The 13,618-nt window shown below is 42.4% G+C and overlaps 1 protein-coding gene across 3 annotated transcripts in view; it reads right to left on the bottom strand.

Moving 5' to 3' along the window:
• Positions 1-556: 556 nt before the first annotated feature.
• The window catches only part of ATP13A3 (ATPase 13A3), a 123,714-nt gene continuing 110,652 nt past the window's right edge, over positions 557-13,618 (bottom strand). For all 3 annotated transcript variants that reach the window (XM_075861751.1, XM_075861752.1, XM_075861753.1), the window contains 2 exons: positions 3,533-3,619; positions 557-3,046 (listed from right to left, as the gene is read on the bottom strand). In XM_075861751.1, the coding sequence (XP_075717866.1) occupies positions 2,849-3,046; positions 3,533-3,619 (285 nt within the window). In that variant the 3' untranslated portion in view covers positions 557-2,848. The remainder of the gene's footprint in view (positions 3,047-3,532; positions 3,620-13,618) is intronic.

The following is a 13,618-nucleotide window of genomic DNA, read 5'->3' as shown; positions in this document are numbered from 1 at the left end:
ACATGCGCGCTCTCAAACGGGATTTAGGCATTCAGGGCAGTCCAGCTTTCGGTGGCGTGCGGACACAAGAAGAGGAACGAACGAGACTACCGGATTATTACCATAAAAGACGCAAAATGTTTGCAGACTTTACGGTCGGAGGAGTTTAGGAGAGGGGATAACGGCAATGAACTTTTGACAGCAGCGGCCAGCGAGGGAGAGTAGAGTTCAATAGGTGAAATGCTGGTGACAGGTTCCCTTTAAAGAGTTAGGCCTCATGCACACGACCGTAAAAACACCCGTTATTGCGGGTCGTAATTACGACCCGCAATAACGGGCTCATAGACTTTTGTTAGCCACGGGTACCTTCTCGTTTTCTCACGAGTAGGTGCCCGTGCCGTTAAAAAAATAGAACATGTTCTATTTTTCGGGCCGTGCTGCTATACTTTATAATGACAGCACGGCTCGCAAAAGCGGCCGGCTGCCCGCGGCCGGCCGTGCCCGCCCGTGCTCGTAATTACGAGCACGGTCGTGTGCATGAAGCCTAAGGGTATGTTCCCACACACACACACACACACACACACAAACCGGATACGCTGTGCATATTACTGTGGAAACGCTGCGGTTTTAATGTTAAACATTGGATTATAGCAAGGTATATGTGCACCTGGGGATTTCCAGTGTTTTTTTACTGCGTTTCCGCTGTGTAGATGTAAAAAACCGCAACAAAACAAATGCATTTATGTTCCCCATTGAAGTATATGGGTCAAACACGCAGTCTCTCCGCACAGAACCCACAGATTAAATTGACATGATCCAGTCTTCAGATAACCCTGCCTCTCCAAGAAGAGCTGATGGAGCACGTTTGCCATCGCAAACATCAAAATACATATGCGTCAGAGAACGTTCTCCCAGCTGTTTCCATGTCTGTGTGGGTTCCAATATTCAACCCCCCCCACAAATCAAACACTTATGGCAAATCCTATTGGAATGCTATAAATATTAGTGGCATGAAAACCTCTTCAGCTGAGGTGTTGTGATGTAGTCTGCAGATATTGATTCAGTCCGGCTAGATCTGCACTGCAGGCAGCTTGTAATGGTATATAAAAGGAATATACATATAGGTAAAATAATACTGTTTTCTCACTCGTGTCGTATACTGCTTCTTACATCGCCCAGGAACATGTTTTAAAGACATTTTTGACCAAGAGATGTTCTAAATGAATTCATGTATAAGTGAAAATGCTATCTGGTTTATGTCTAGCTTTAACTCCTTAGTGCCTGGAGGAGGAGCACAGAAATACAGATCCTTTTTCATGGACAGTATGAACACAGCAAAATTCACAGCTCTAAGGTCTGAAATGCATAGATCTAGCTGAACAAAAAAAATAAAAATTGACATTTCATTTTAGTTTTTTTTTTCATGTACATTTACAAAACAACTACTCGCTTTCAAATAGAATTCAAAGACTTCAGAAATGACTTCCAGTGCAAACACTTCATGGTTTTGGGGAGCAATAAATACAAGAATTCATATGAAAATCATGAGAAAAACTCGCATTGGAATATATAGTACCCCAGATTGTTAGGAACTTTAGAGAGCGAACTAAATGAAACAGTATCCTCGGAAAACATACCCAGCGTCACTGCATGTAACAGTAAAGAGGATCTGATCACTATAGAAAGAAGTCACTGATGACAATGTTATGCTGACCGTGACATTTAAAACATTTTTAAAATCAACTTTGATATGAATTAATGTGAAGTACAAACTAGGGGTAAAAATTTCAATTATTCTTTGGTACGGAACACAAGTTTTAAAATAATGTAGTCAAAGAAGACTGGCAGATTTGAGATTTAACCTATAAAAACACACAAAAAAACTGAAATTTTAATCAACTTAAAAAAAATAAAATTATATAGATATATAATTAAAAAAAAAAAAAAAAAAAAGTCACCACTAGCAATGGGGTCTCTAACAGCTCAGCAGGGTTGTACAGATAAAACAGAACTGGCCATGATCACAGACTGAATTTATTATTATGAGTCAAGGGGCTATTACTTTTTATGCGTAACACTAGAGCTATGCAAGTGACTCCAATGCTTACACGGACAGGGTGATGCTAAATTATAATGGTATAACCAAATACATTTGGCAATACTAAGGCCCCATACACAGAAACCGTAATTTTCATACGTAATTATGGAATCGTAACTACGAATGAAATTGCGGAGCCATTCATTTCTTTTGGCCACGGACAACTTCCCGTACATTTACGGATGCGTGTCCAGGCTGTAGAAATGATCCGCAAAATTAAGAACGTGTCCTATTCTTGTCCGCAATTGCGTCACAGACTCGCCCATAGAAGTTTATGGGCGCTTCTGCAATTACAGACGGCTACGGATATGTATACATAGCAGTCTAATCCACATTTGCGGACAGTAGAAACTATTACGGTCGTGTGCATGAGGCCAGAAAGGACGACCAATCCTAATGTTGCGTCATCCCCTATTTTGGGTACCATGTCACTAGTGGTTATGGGAAACTAGAGGGAAAAAAAAAAAAAAATCTCACTATTACAGTATCTACTAAATACAAACAATGGTCCCAAAATGTTAATTAGGCTCCCCTCACCATCAAAACACTGAGTGCTGCCGAGATATTACATTTTCATTTCTGAAGTATTTGCAAAAAGTGATCCATTTAGACATTACGTACAGACTTGCGCATCAATGAAGGCATTATGAAAGATCTAGTAAAAGGGCTCTGCAGTGAACTGCTCCACAATGCATTGCAGATAACCCACGCTGCGCATAGGAATTAACCATTTAAAAAGGGATGGTAATAATAAGCCAAATAGAGCAGCTGCTACGTAATTGTGACTATTTGATAGCTGCCGTTCTCTAGAGTAGGTGGTTTAGCTTCTGTGGTTGTTCGTGGCTTAGGTGGCCAGTCTGGATCGACCATCAGTTCCTGCGCTAAGTGCATGTATTTGGCTTTAGGAATCTTCTTTTTACAAAAACACAAAAAGGACAATAATCGTGTTCCCCAGACATCATTTGCCTCCTATAAAAAATAGAAAAAGTTTAGCAAACTCGCATTGAAATGAACGTTACTTTCTAAACCTGCAATAACTGCACACCACAAAGAATATTAACAGACACCCAATGCCACAAGAAATCTGCTCTGGACTTGTGAAAAATATCAACATTGAGCCTTTGCATTATTTAATACCAGAACCACGAATATACAATTATATAGGATGGTGTTTGGTTTAATGCTGTGCAATAGATAGTCAAGTCCTGAAGAAGGAATTTATTGCAAGCGCCTACATTAGAAGCAAAAGCTACCCTTCCACCAATGCAATCCTTTCATGAAGCCACACGCCATACACGTAAAACACATTCAGCAACCTGGCTAAACCGCAGGCGTCACACAGATGAAGAGGCACATAGATGACAAGGCACATGACACGGCTTAGCTGCAAACGCAAAAGATAAGGGGACTGCAGAGGTCAAGCTGCCCAAAACATATGAACAGTGAAGTTCCAACCTGTGGGGGGTGGGTGACCATGTGGGAATCTCTCTGCTTGTCTCGGTTGAACACAAGTTTCCAAAGTATGATATCAAGGACGATAGTCTGCGAGAAATTGTGGGTGGGTGGGAAGAATTAAAAGCACCAGTTCATTAGAAACATGCAAATTATATGAAATATTTCAAACAGGTCAATAACTCATTAGGATACAATCACAGTGCTCAATTAACAGGAACACACAATACTTGTATGATTGACATACTTGTGATCTTAAAAGGGGTTTTCCCACGAGGGATACTTAGGACATATCCACAGGATATGTATGTCATAAATGGAAGATCCATGCGGGTCCCACCTCTAAACCCCGTTCTAGCTTTTCGTGCCCACGCTGTCTCCTGGACACTTCCTGGTTAAATGGTCGGGCATTACGGAAACTGCGTAACTCGCTAAGCTACGCTGTTTCCGTAACGCTCATAGTAGCGAATGGCAGTTACGGAAGCAGCGGTTTCCGTAACGAACATTCAGTTCTACGGGACTTGCGGAAACAGCGTAGCTCAGCGAGTTACGCGGGTTTCTCTTTCATGGTTGGAAATCAGCCTGAACACAATGCGGTAGAAAGGTGCGGGTCCCAGAGGTGGGACCCGCATCTATTTGACATTTATGACATATCCTGTGGATAGGTTATAAATGTCCTTCGTGGGAAAACCCCTTTAAGGGTTTCAGTGTATTTCATCATGGCAGATTAGTGAAATATTGAAGCCTTTGCCAAGTGGTTGGGAATACGAATAACACTAATGAATCCAGAAGTTAAAGCCTATATTCACCTCCGCAACCACATTTTTTTTTTATTACTCCAATGCACCTAAAATGACAAATTAAGCAACCGTGCATACTTAGTCTTGATTAAAAAATATTCTACCGCTACGTGTCTTTATGGCAACAAACCCTGTGTAGTCCAATCCTGCAGTCCTACTCTCTTCCATCAGCCCCCAACATTGCTAACCTAATTTAGAGGACATAGGTTAGAAAGTATGACTGCAGGATCTGACTACACAGGGTTTTTTGTAGTCGGTTACTATGTACAAGCATACGGTAGGTCTGCAATGTTAGGTAACTTAAAACTTTTTTGCAAAGTTTCTTAATTTTTCATTTGAAAGGTATTGGAACAATAAAAATAATATGGTTGACAAGGTGTACTTAAATGTTAACAAAATTTAGCACGCTTAAGCAATATATTAACATCCCAATGAACTTGGCAAAAGCTTGTTCAATAATATCTTGTTAGTTCATTCCGTTTTTAAATATCTAAATAGTTTAACTTAAAATAGACTTGATTTAAATAAAATAATAAATGAATTACTTGGAATTATTCGTATAAATAACACACTAAAGTTTTGATTAGGGATAACACCCATCTTTTACAGAGAAACACACAAATGCCTGAAAACATTACAGGGGGTTTTCTGGGTAAATTTTTTGTTGTTGCTTTAAATGACACGTTTTCAGCACTGGTGATGTGACTACGTCATCGCCACATTTCATTGGTAGTCAGTGGTTACGATCACTTATCACGGTGCTAAACAAGTTCCCAGTGTTTGGCGCATGACAACAGCATGTGACCGAAATACATCCCCCTCCATGCACGTTATCCGAATTGTGTTCCCCCCATAAATGTGCTGTGCAGTCAATAATTTTGAGGTAAAAGAGGGGTTTAGGAGAAGAAAAAAACAAACATAAAACTCTCCCAGTGACCCTCCCACTTCATTGGCATGAAACTGAAAACTGGAGTACTGTGGTCACAACTGCCACTGAAAAAAGCGGAACGCCACATTTGACCTACACAGCGTCTATCTATAAGTAAGTAGTCCTTGTCATTTAAAGCAACAAAAAACTTTTTTTTTTTTTTTTACAAGGAAAACCCCTTTAACATACATATTGGCACTTTAGAACACGCAAAATCCTATGGCCCACAATTATTATATTTCAAATGGCATTCAACACAAAAAAAAAGGGGGAAGATCATTGGAATGAACTGTGCATCATTTATTAAAGGCGCGTTTTGGAGCGTCCCAAGTCAGAAAATGACAGTGCAAAAATTTGTGCCATTTTCTGGCTTTCAAATTAATAAAATCCTTTCTAATAGTTGTAGGTCACATCTACTAGCACCAACCAATGCCCACTTTTATTGAGAAACTTCAAAACTGGACAATGCTAAGAAAACGTGCAAATGTTTGCGCAAAAATGGCACGTGCCATCATTTATGACTTTTTAGGGCTCAGTTTACACCCCAAAAATTTATGTGGGCCTATACATTCAAGATTTTTTTTTTCGTCATTGAAGCAAAACAGAGTAATGCTTCATGCACACGACGGTGTGTGCCGGCCGGGTCCAGTCAGTGATCCGTGGAAAGATAGGCCAAGTCTCTCCACGAATCGGAAAGTCGGGTCCATTTTCACCCGCTAAAATGAATGGGTCCGTGAAAATTATCGGGTCCCACTCGGATGCCGTCAAATATGGCCCGAGTGGCACTCTGTCGTGTGCAACAGGCATAAGGATCCCATAAAAAAAATTATAAACATGTGGGTTCCCTTTACCTCTACTCCTTTTCTTTTGATTTTTAGGGAGTGCTTCGGCTGCTTTCAGCATTACCTGCCTTAATACCCCTCTGACTTCCAATCCTTTGTTGTTTTAATATATCAAAATGAAAAAACAAGCTTGGAGAGCTCCATCGGACAGGATACAAGACGATATACCACCTTGTATCCTGTCCGATAGTGATCTACAAATTTATTTTTCTCTTTTCTTTGATATAAAAACGTGGTGGTGGTGGGGGTGTAAATGGTGACTGACCTGTGTGAGACAGGCATTTGTGTTGCCACAATGAATAGATCTTCAGTATGTAACCTTAAATTCTGCAACATTTGTCAAATTTGATGGGAAAAAAAAAAATAGTACCACATTCAGGGACATTTTTCCCGCCAAAATGGACACACCCTGCCTGACCCCATTGTAAGTCAATGGGGTCCTTAGGGTGCTGATGGTATCAATCGTACGACAGCTACAGAAGAGCGTTGGGACTTCTGTTATTAACGGAACCCACAACGCAAGTGTGAACAAAGCCTTACAGATTTCAGAGTAAAAAAAGTGCAGCAATGTAGAGAAACAGACACCGTAAGGGAAAAAAAAATCTCAAAATATCAGCAAACAATGTGGAAAGCACCCTTTAGTACATTTGTGTCATACATGTTATTTGGCTATATGTGTAAAGATTTTACCCGCTAACATGTGCATTATGATTGGATTAGAACACTATGGGAAAGGAGCAAACACAGACATTTTACAAGATGTGCACAATCAGGGTATGTTCACACGATGAGAGGCATTTACGTGTGAAAAGACAGACTGTTAACAGCTGCCTCGTTTCACACGTAAATGCTCCTCCTCGTAATTTACGAGGCGTCTGAGACGCTCGTAAATCTTGAGCTGTGCTTCATTGAGTTCAATGAAGAACAGCTCAAATTACGTGGCAAAGAAGTGCCCTGCACTTCTTTGCCGAGGCAGTCCATTTACACGTCGTCGTTTGACAGCTGTCAAACGACGACGCGTAAATTACAGGTTGTCTGCACAGTACGTCGGCAAACCCATTCAAATGAATGGGCAGATGTTTGCCGACGTATTGTAGCCCTATTTTCAGACGTAAAACGAGGCATAATACGCCTCGTTTACGTCTGAAAATAGGTTGTGTGAACCCAGCCTTATTGTTAGGATAAAAAGGCTTTAAATGTAAAGAATACAGTTCTCTCTCTCTATGTCCATCTTAAGAGTATATTACTGTATAGAATTTATATAGTATAGAGTCTACAGTAATACCCAGCAAATTCTACTGGACAGAATACACCGTAGAGTTTCTATAAGGGGCAAAATAAGCCATAACACAAGTAATTCGCACAGCACAAATGGAGCAGCTCTAGCACACCGAGGTACTTTTTGTCTGTCCATTTGAAAGCAGACATTTGCAAACTGAAGATTTCACATGCTTATTAAGGATACATGGATGCAAAAAGAACACTCATGACAATACACGACTGTGCGGCAGTAAATGAAGGCAATGGGTGTCACTGAGCAAAAACACAACCAAACTTGCTTTGCAATATGCAGCATGCCTTGCAGCAGTAAATGCAGCAATATATAGTTTGGTGCTGTATAAGCACGTTTAACTTTATCTGTAAATGTGTGTAACAGTCTTGACAACAAGAATTTTGTACTCACCATAAAATCAATTTCTCCTTGAATTCATTGGCAGACACAGCACCATGGAGAATATGCCCCAGCCACTAGAAGGCGACACTAGGAATAAAAGTCTCAACTCTGCCCAGCCAGGCCATATGTTTCTCACAGACATTGGCTAATTTAGTTTGTATAGAAACAGTAGGAGGAAAAAACAACAAAAATATCTATGTTCCTGGGAGAAAACTCAATCAGTAAAAAAAACACAAAACAACAACTGATTCCGGGCCTGAAATAAACCATTATAAGAGGGAAGGGACCTGTGCCCCCCCCCCCCCCCAATCAATTAATACAAGAAATAGATTTACTGCGAGTACATAAGTCTTGTATTCTCGTTATTATTGGGGGTGGGCAGCACCATCGGACGTCCTAAAGCCGTCTCATAGGGTGGGAAGAACAAAGTTGAAAAAGTACCGCCATGCAACCTGCCTAACACACAGCTGCCTGTATCCAGACTGGCAAAGAGAATCGGAGCACCAAAATGACTGTCAGTCAGATAGACTCAAGACGGCGAATACCAAAATCAAGACTAAGCAAAGCCGCTTTCTCGGATGAGATGGGGAGTGCAAAAAGAAAAAGGCAGAGACTACCTTCTGTAGGAAGGACAGAAAACCACCTTATCCGTATGAATGACCAAAAAAGGGGCACTTGCAGGACAAGGCAGCAAGTTCGGAAACTTGCCTGATAGAGGTAACAGCCACCAAAAAAAGCTACCTTCCAGCAAAGGAGATGCAGTAAAACGTATCTCAAAGGTTTAATTTGAGCCCCATGAAAAGCCGAAGGCTCAATGGGATATATAAAGGAAGGATTGCATGACCCATGGGCCACCCCTTGCAAAAAGGTCTTCTCTTCACCTGAGAACGAAGAGCCACAGTACTCTGTCCATTCTTTTTCAGAGAAGAAACCTGACCCCCCTCAGGGAAGATAAGCCAAGTCCCTGTTCTAAGCCTGATTGCAAGGACGACGGAATTTTAGGTGTGGAACATTTCATAGGATGGAAATTACTCTGTTCACACTAGCGGAAAAAAGCCTTCCACTTATGAAGGTACACTTTGGCCGGGTTAGTTTTTCTGACCTTCAATATCGCCTTGATAACAGGCTCAGGGAGACCCTGGGCAGACTCAGAACCTCAGCTTCAATAGCCACGCCGTTACACATCCGAGGTAAAGTGGGGTGGAGTAGAGTACCTTGGGGAAAAAAGGTCGGGTAGAATCATAAGACGCCAAGGCGCACATGTGACAAGGTTGATTAGGACTGCGTAGCAGGCCCAGTAGGGCCAGTCCGATGCCACCGGAATTGCTTGAACTCTTTCCATCTTTAGTACCCTGGGAAGAGGGGAAGTGGAGGGAAGAAATAAAGGAGAGAACTCTTTCCACGGAGCAACCAGCAGGTCAACTGCGATTGGCTTGTGGTTGAGATGGGACGCAAAAAGAATCACGTCTGGTTAGCCCCACGTCTGGGCAAAAAAAACTTTAAGAACTTCATCTTGTATCCGGTCGACACAAACTCCCGAACCCAGGTGTTGCCCACATGAACGAGACATGTCTTCTAAAAAGGAAAGAAGTTGCCTCTTCCCCAATCTGTCCTACAACACGAGTTGGAAAACAGATTCATGTTGAAGAGGTTTTGGAAGCGGGCAGCTTCTGGACCCTGGGTTGCAAATGTGAAGCAGGTCTAGGCTTCAAAGCATGAATTTCTGGATGGCTCGTCGTCCGATCTGGGAAAAAAAAAAAAAAAGAAGATGTCCAGGAAGAAATGCTGGGAAAGAAGCGAAAAAGCTGGGGAAAGTCTGTTTACAGCGAAGGCTATTCTGGGGAACAGAAAAAAAAAAAAAAGCTCATCCATCAGTTGCTTTAGAAATAACCTTATTCATATGTTTACCAAAAACCCTGCTACCAACAAAAGGAAGACCACCCAGGGCCCTCTTGGATATCAGATTGGTCGCCCAAGATTTTAGCCAAATAGAGCGCCAAATCGCAACGAATTTGAAGCATGGATCATCTATCTGAGAAGAAAGCTTGGCTAAATCCAGACGCGACGCTACAGCCAGGATACAGCAGTGAAGCTGCTTCCCCTACACCGACTAGGCCTTACTTACTAAGGCAGATGCAAAATCTGGGCACAAAGCGTATACTGCGGCCATAAGGACTTTGTGACCCTCTTGACAAAAAGTTAGATTCCCAAGCAGAGTGAAACCGCATCTCAAAGTGGGATGGTAGTGGTCCTTTATAGCCTTGAGATAGGAAGATCCGCAGAAGGAGAATGAGAACAATTTTGAGATCAAGTCCTGCGAAAAAGGAAACCGTATCTGTCAGGCTGTTACCACTTCTTGGATAGAATCTCCTCAAAGTTGCCAGAGTTCGGGAAACAAAGCTTCTAGCGCTGTAAGTGTGCCCCTTTCTGATGGTGATCCTTTACATGAAAGGCGTGTCTGACAGGACATATTTACACCTGAATGGAAGTTGTCAATTGCTATTTGATTACCATTAAAAACTCTAAGGGGATATCCCTGGATAGAGCCGGACAAGGAATGGGACTGGTCTCTGGCCCGTCTTAGCCTCCTGTGGTATCAACCTGTGAGAGTAAGGGTATGTTCACACACACTAATTACGGACGTAAATCGGGCGTATTAACCCCCGAAATTACGGCTTGTATGCGTTGACAAACATCTGCCCATTGAAAGCACTGGGCTGACGTTTGTCTGTTCACACGAGGCGTATATTTACGCGTCACTGTCAAAAGACGGCGCGTAAATAGATGCCCGCGTCAAAGAAGTGACTTGTCACTTCTTGGGGCGTAATTGGAGCCGTTATTCATTGACTCCAATGAAAAGCAGCGCCAATTACGTCTGTAATGGACGCGGCGTTCAAGCGCCTGCACATGCCGTTACGGCTGAAATGACGGGGCTGTTTTCTCCTGAAAACAGCCCCGTAATTTCGGCCGTTACGGACGCTGTCGTGTGAACATACCCTTAGACTGAGCATTGCCAGAGAGGGGAAAGAGGGCCCCTAAGATCTGATGCAATTTGGGATGAATAACACTCCAAATACTAAAGCATGGACTGGGATAATCTGGAAGTGTCCCCTAGGGACTGAGCTAAAAACAATGCCCATTCAAAAGAGTCACATCCTGACGGAAGGGGGGGGGGGGGGGGACACACATCTCTGGGGGACCCTGAATTGCAAGCACTGAGGGCAGAATCGGATAGACTGGCCGCATAATAAACCTGATATTACAACTACCACAGGCATAGTATGTATCCATGCCCATCTGCATAGGCTGCTTCGTAGAATCTAGAACACCCAACACCAAGGAACATGAAAACGTGCCTCAGGAGTATAGGCAAGTGGAAAAAAAAGTCTCCCTCACAATAAAAACAATCTAGTCCTCTAAGTCTCCAGGCTGACAACCCACCTGCAACCAAGGAAAAAAAAAGAAGGATATAGCAGACCTCAGTATCAGGTCATGTGTACCTCCTACTACACTAGGCTTAAACCTGAATTAACCAGTGTCTGTGGAAAGCGTATTACCTGCCTGGGTGAAGCCAAGACTCTTTCCTACCTAGTGTCGCCTCCTAGTGGCAGGGGCCTATACCGCAAGGTGCTGTGTCCCCTAATGATATTTTTTTCATCCCTTTGTTGATAATCAGTAATCATTTTAGAGGAGAACTACCAAATAGGTAAAATGTTATTTTACATGAAAAGGTTTCTTTAATGTATTATTGCTGTGATATCAGCTGTTCTATTACAAAAATGTGTAGAAAGTGGAGCAGCACAGTAGAGTGATGCGGGTGCTAATCTTCTGGGGGTTCGACCTTACCCCACCCAGACATCAAGTAAAGAAAAGCAGTGAAGCAGAACTCCTTCCAAGTGAGAAAAATGGCTTGAAAATGCGACTTTAAACCTTGGATGAATAAACACTGATCTTCACCTGGAAGGAGTGTTGCTTCACTGCTTTTCTATACTAGCTTCTCTATTACAATATCTTTGTGAGAACTCTTCATGTTCTAAAGTATTCTGGTCTTAAGAGCCATCTTAACTCCTTCCCGACCGCCCACTGTCTTTTGACATCAGGCGGTGCAGGTGCTTAGTCTACAGAGACGTCTTTTGGCGTCGCTGTAGATGAGGCTGATGAGCTAACAGCTCCTGATCTCAGAGCAGCCTCCTGAACACAGTTGGGGTCGGCAAACATTCGGACCCCAGCTGTTTAAACCTTTGATTACCTCGGTCCGTGACCGCGGCATGATCAAAGGGAATTCCCCTCTTTGATTGCATCACCGGGATTCCGTTGATGCGATCAAACACAGGGGAATCCCTCTGCAGTCAGCCCTGGGGACCTACAAAGGACCCCAGGGCTGTCTGTTCCGTGTGCCTGCTGTTCGGGCACACTATGTGCTGCCCGATCAGCAGCCTGTGTCATAGTGACACAGTGTAATGTATTAGCGTACAGGAGTATGGTAATACAAGTAAAAAAAAAAAGTTACAAATAAAGTTATCCCTTGATGGGATTAAAAAAAAAAAAATAAAGTAACAAAACAAATAATAAAAAAAAGTCCCAAAAAGAGTTTTTTTTGCACAAAATACATTTTATTGCCCCTACACTAAATAAAAACAAAAAATCTACACGTATTAGGTATCTACACGACCGTAATAACCTGAAGAATTAATCTAATGGGTTATTTAGCGTGAACCGTGAACGGGATAAAAAACAAAAAAAACTATTCCGAAAATCGCTTTTTCCTATATTCACGGCGTAAAAAAAAATTTTTTACCCCCAAACTGTGGGTAAAAAAATAAATACTATTTCTCTCGCATAAAACAAGGCCTCATACAGCCACGTCAGTGAAAAAATAACAAAGATATGGCTGCTGAAGGGCAGAGAAGCAAAAACAGAAAAATTGAGCTGGTCATTAAGGTCTTTTCAGGCCCGGTCATTAAGGGGTTAAGGACATCGTGTAGCACTAAATAGCTATCCGCATCAATGTTTATCTGACAAAAGTGAACCAGAAAAACCCAGAAGCGGAATGGTCATGGCAGATCACATATAAAAGGGGTTGTACATTTTTAGTAAATTAACGTTATTTTTTTTGAGCATTAAAAAAGTTATACAGGGGCGGAGTTACGACGCATCGTGATGGCAGCTTAATTCCTGAGCTCCTCACTTCACCTTCAGAAACTACAGCTTTATAGACGATATATCCAACCAAAATGGTGAGAACATCAAGGGACAAGAGCAGAGACTCACCCGGTCCTGCAAAGCAGGGAAAAAATCAGTCCGAAATGGACAAATACCTGAAGAAAAAACTTTCCTCTCCTGCGGCCCGGGAAAAAATGGCGCCGACACAGCATGCAGACGAGGCTGGAGATGATGACTCAGAGGAAGATAGCTCTGCAGCCTGCTCAGAGCCGGTGAGGGACAGAGACACGCTTTCACGCTCCTACTTTAAAAAGGTACTGACACAAGCAATCACCCCTGTAATGAAAGAGTTGGCGGATATAAAAGGGGATATTAAACAGATTGGGCAAAGGGTGGAATACCTAGAAGAAACGCAAACCTCTATTTTAAGCCACAGTGCCGTCGTTTCCAATATGCTTGCCTCACATCAGACTCACATAAATAACGCTCATTTGATGATTGAGGACCAGGAAAACCGAAGCCGCCGCCGGAATATCAGAATGCGGGGCCTCCCTGAAACAGTAACAGGAGACACATTGCCCCAAGTAATCACACAGATCTTTGCTGACCTTGTGGGTCAAGAGAGAGCCGAAAAGATGGTGGTGGAAAGAGTACACAGAGCGCTAAGACCAAAGCCTGCAC

This window comes from Rhinoderma darwinii, chromosome 4, assembly GCF_050947455.1.
Source record: "Rhinoderma darwinii isolate aRhiDar2 chromosome 4, aRhiDar2.hap1, whole genome shotgun sequence".
In the NCBI taxonomy this organism is placed as follows: domain Eukaryota; kingdom Metazoa; phylum Chordata; class Amphibia; order Anura; family Rhinodermatidae; genus Rhinoderma; species Rhinoderma darwinii.
The sequence above is the reverse complement of the archived record's forward strand: the minus strand, read 5'-3'. Positions and strand labels throughout refer to the sequence as shown.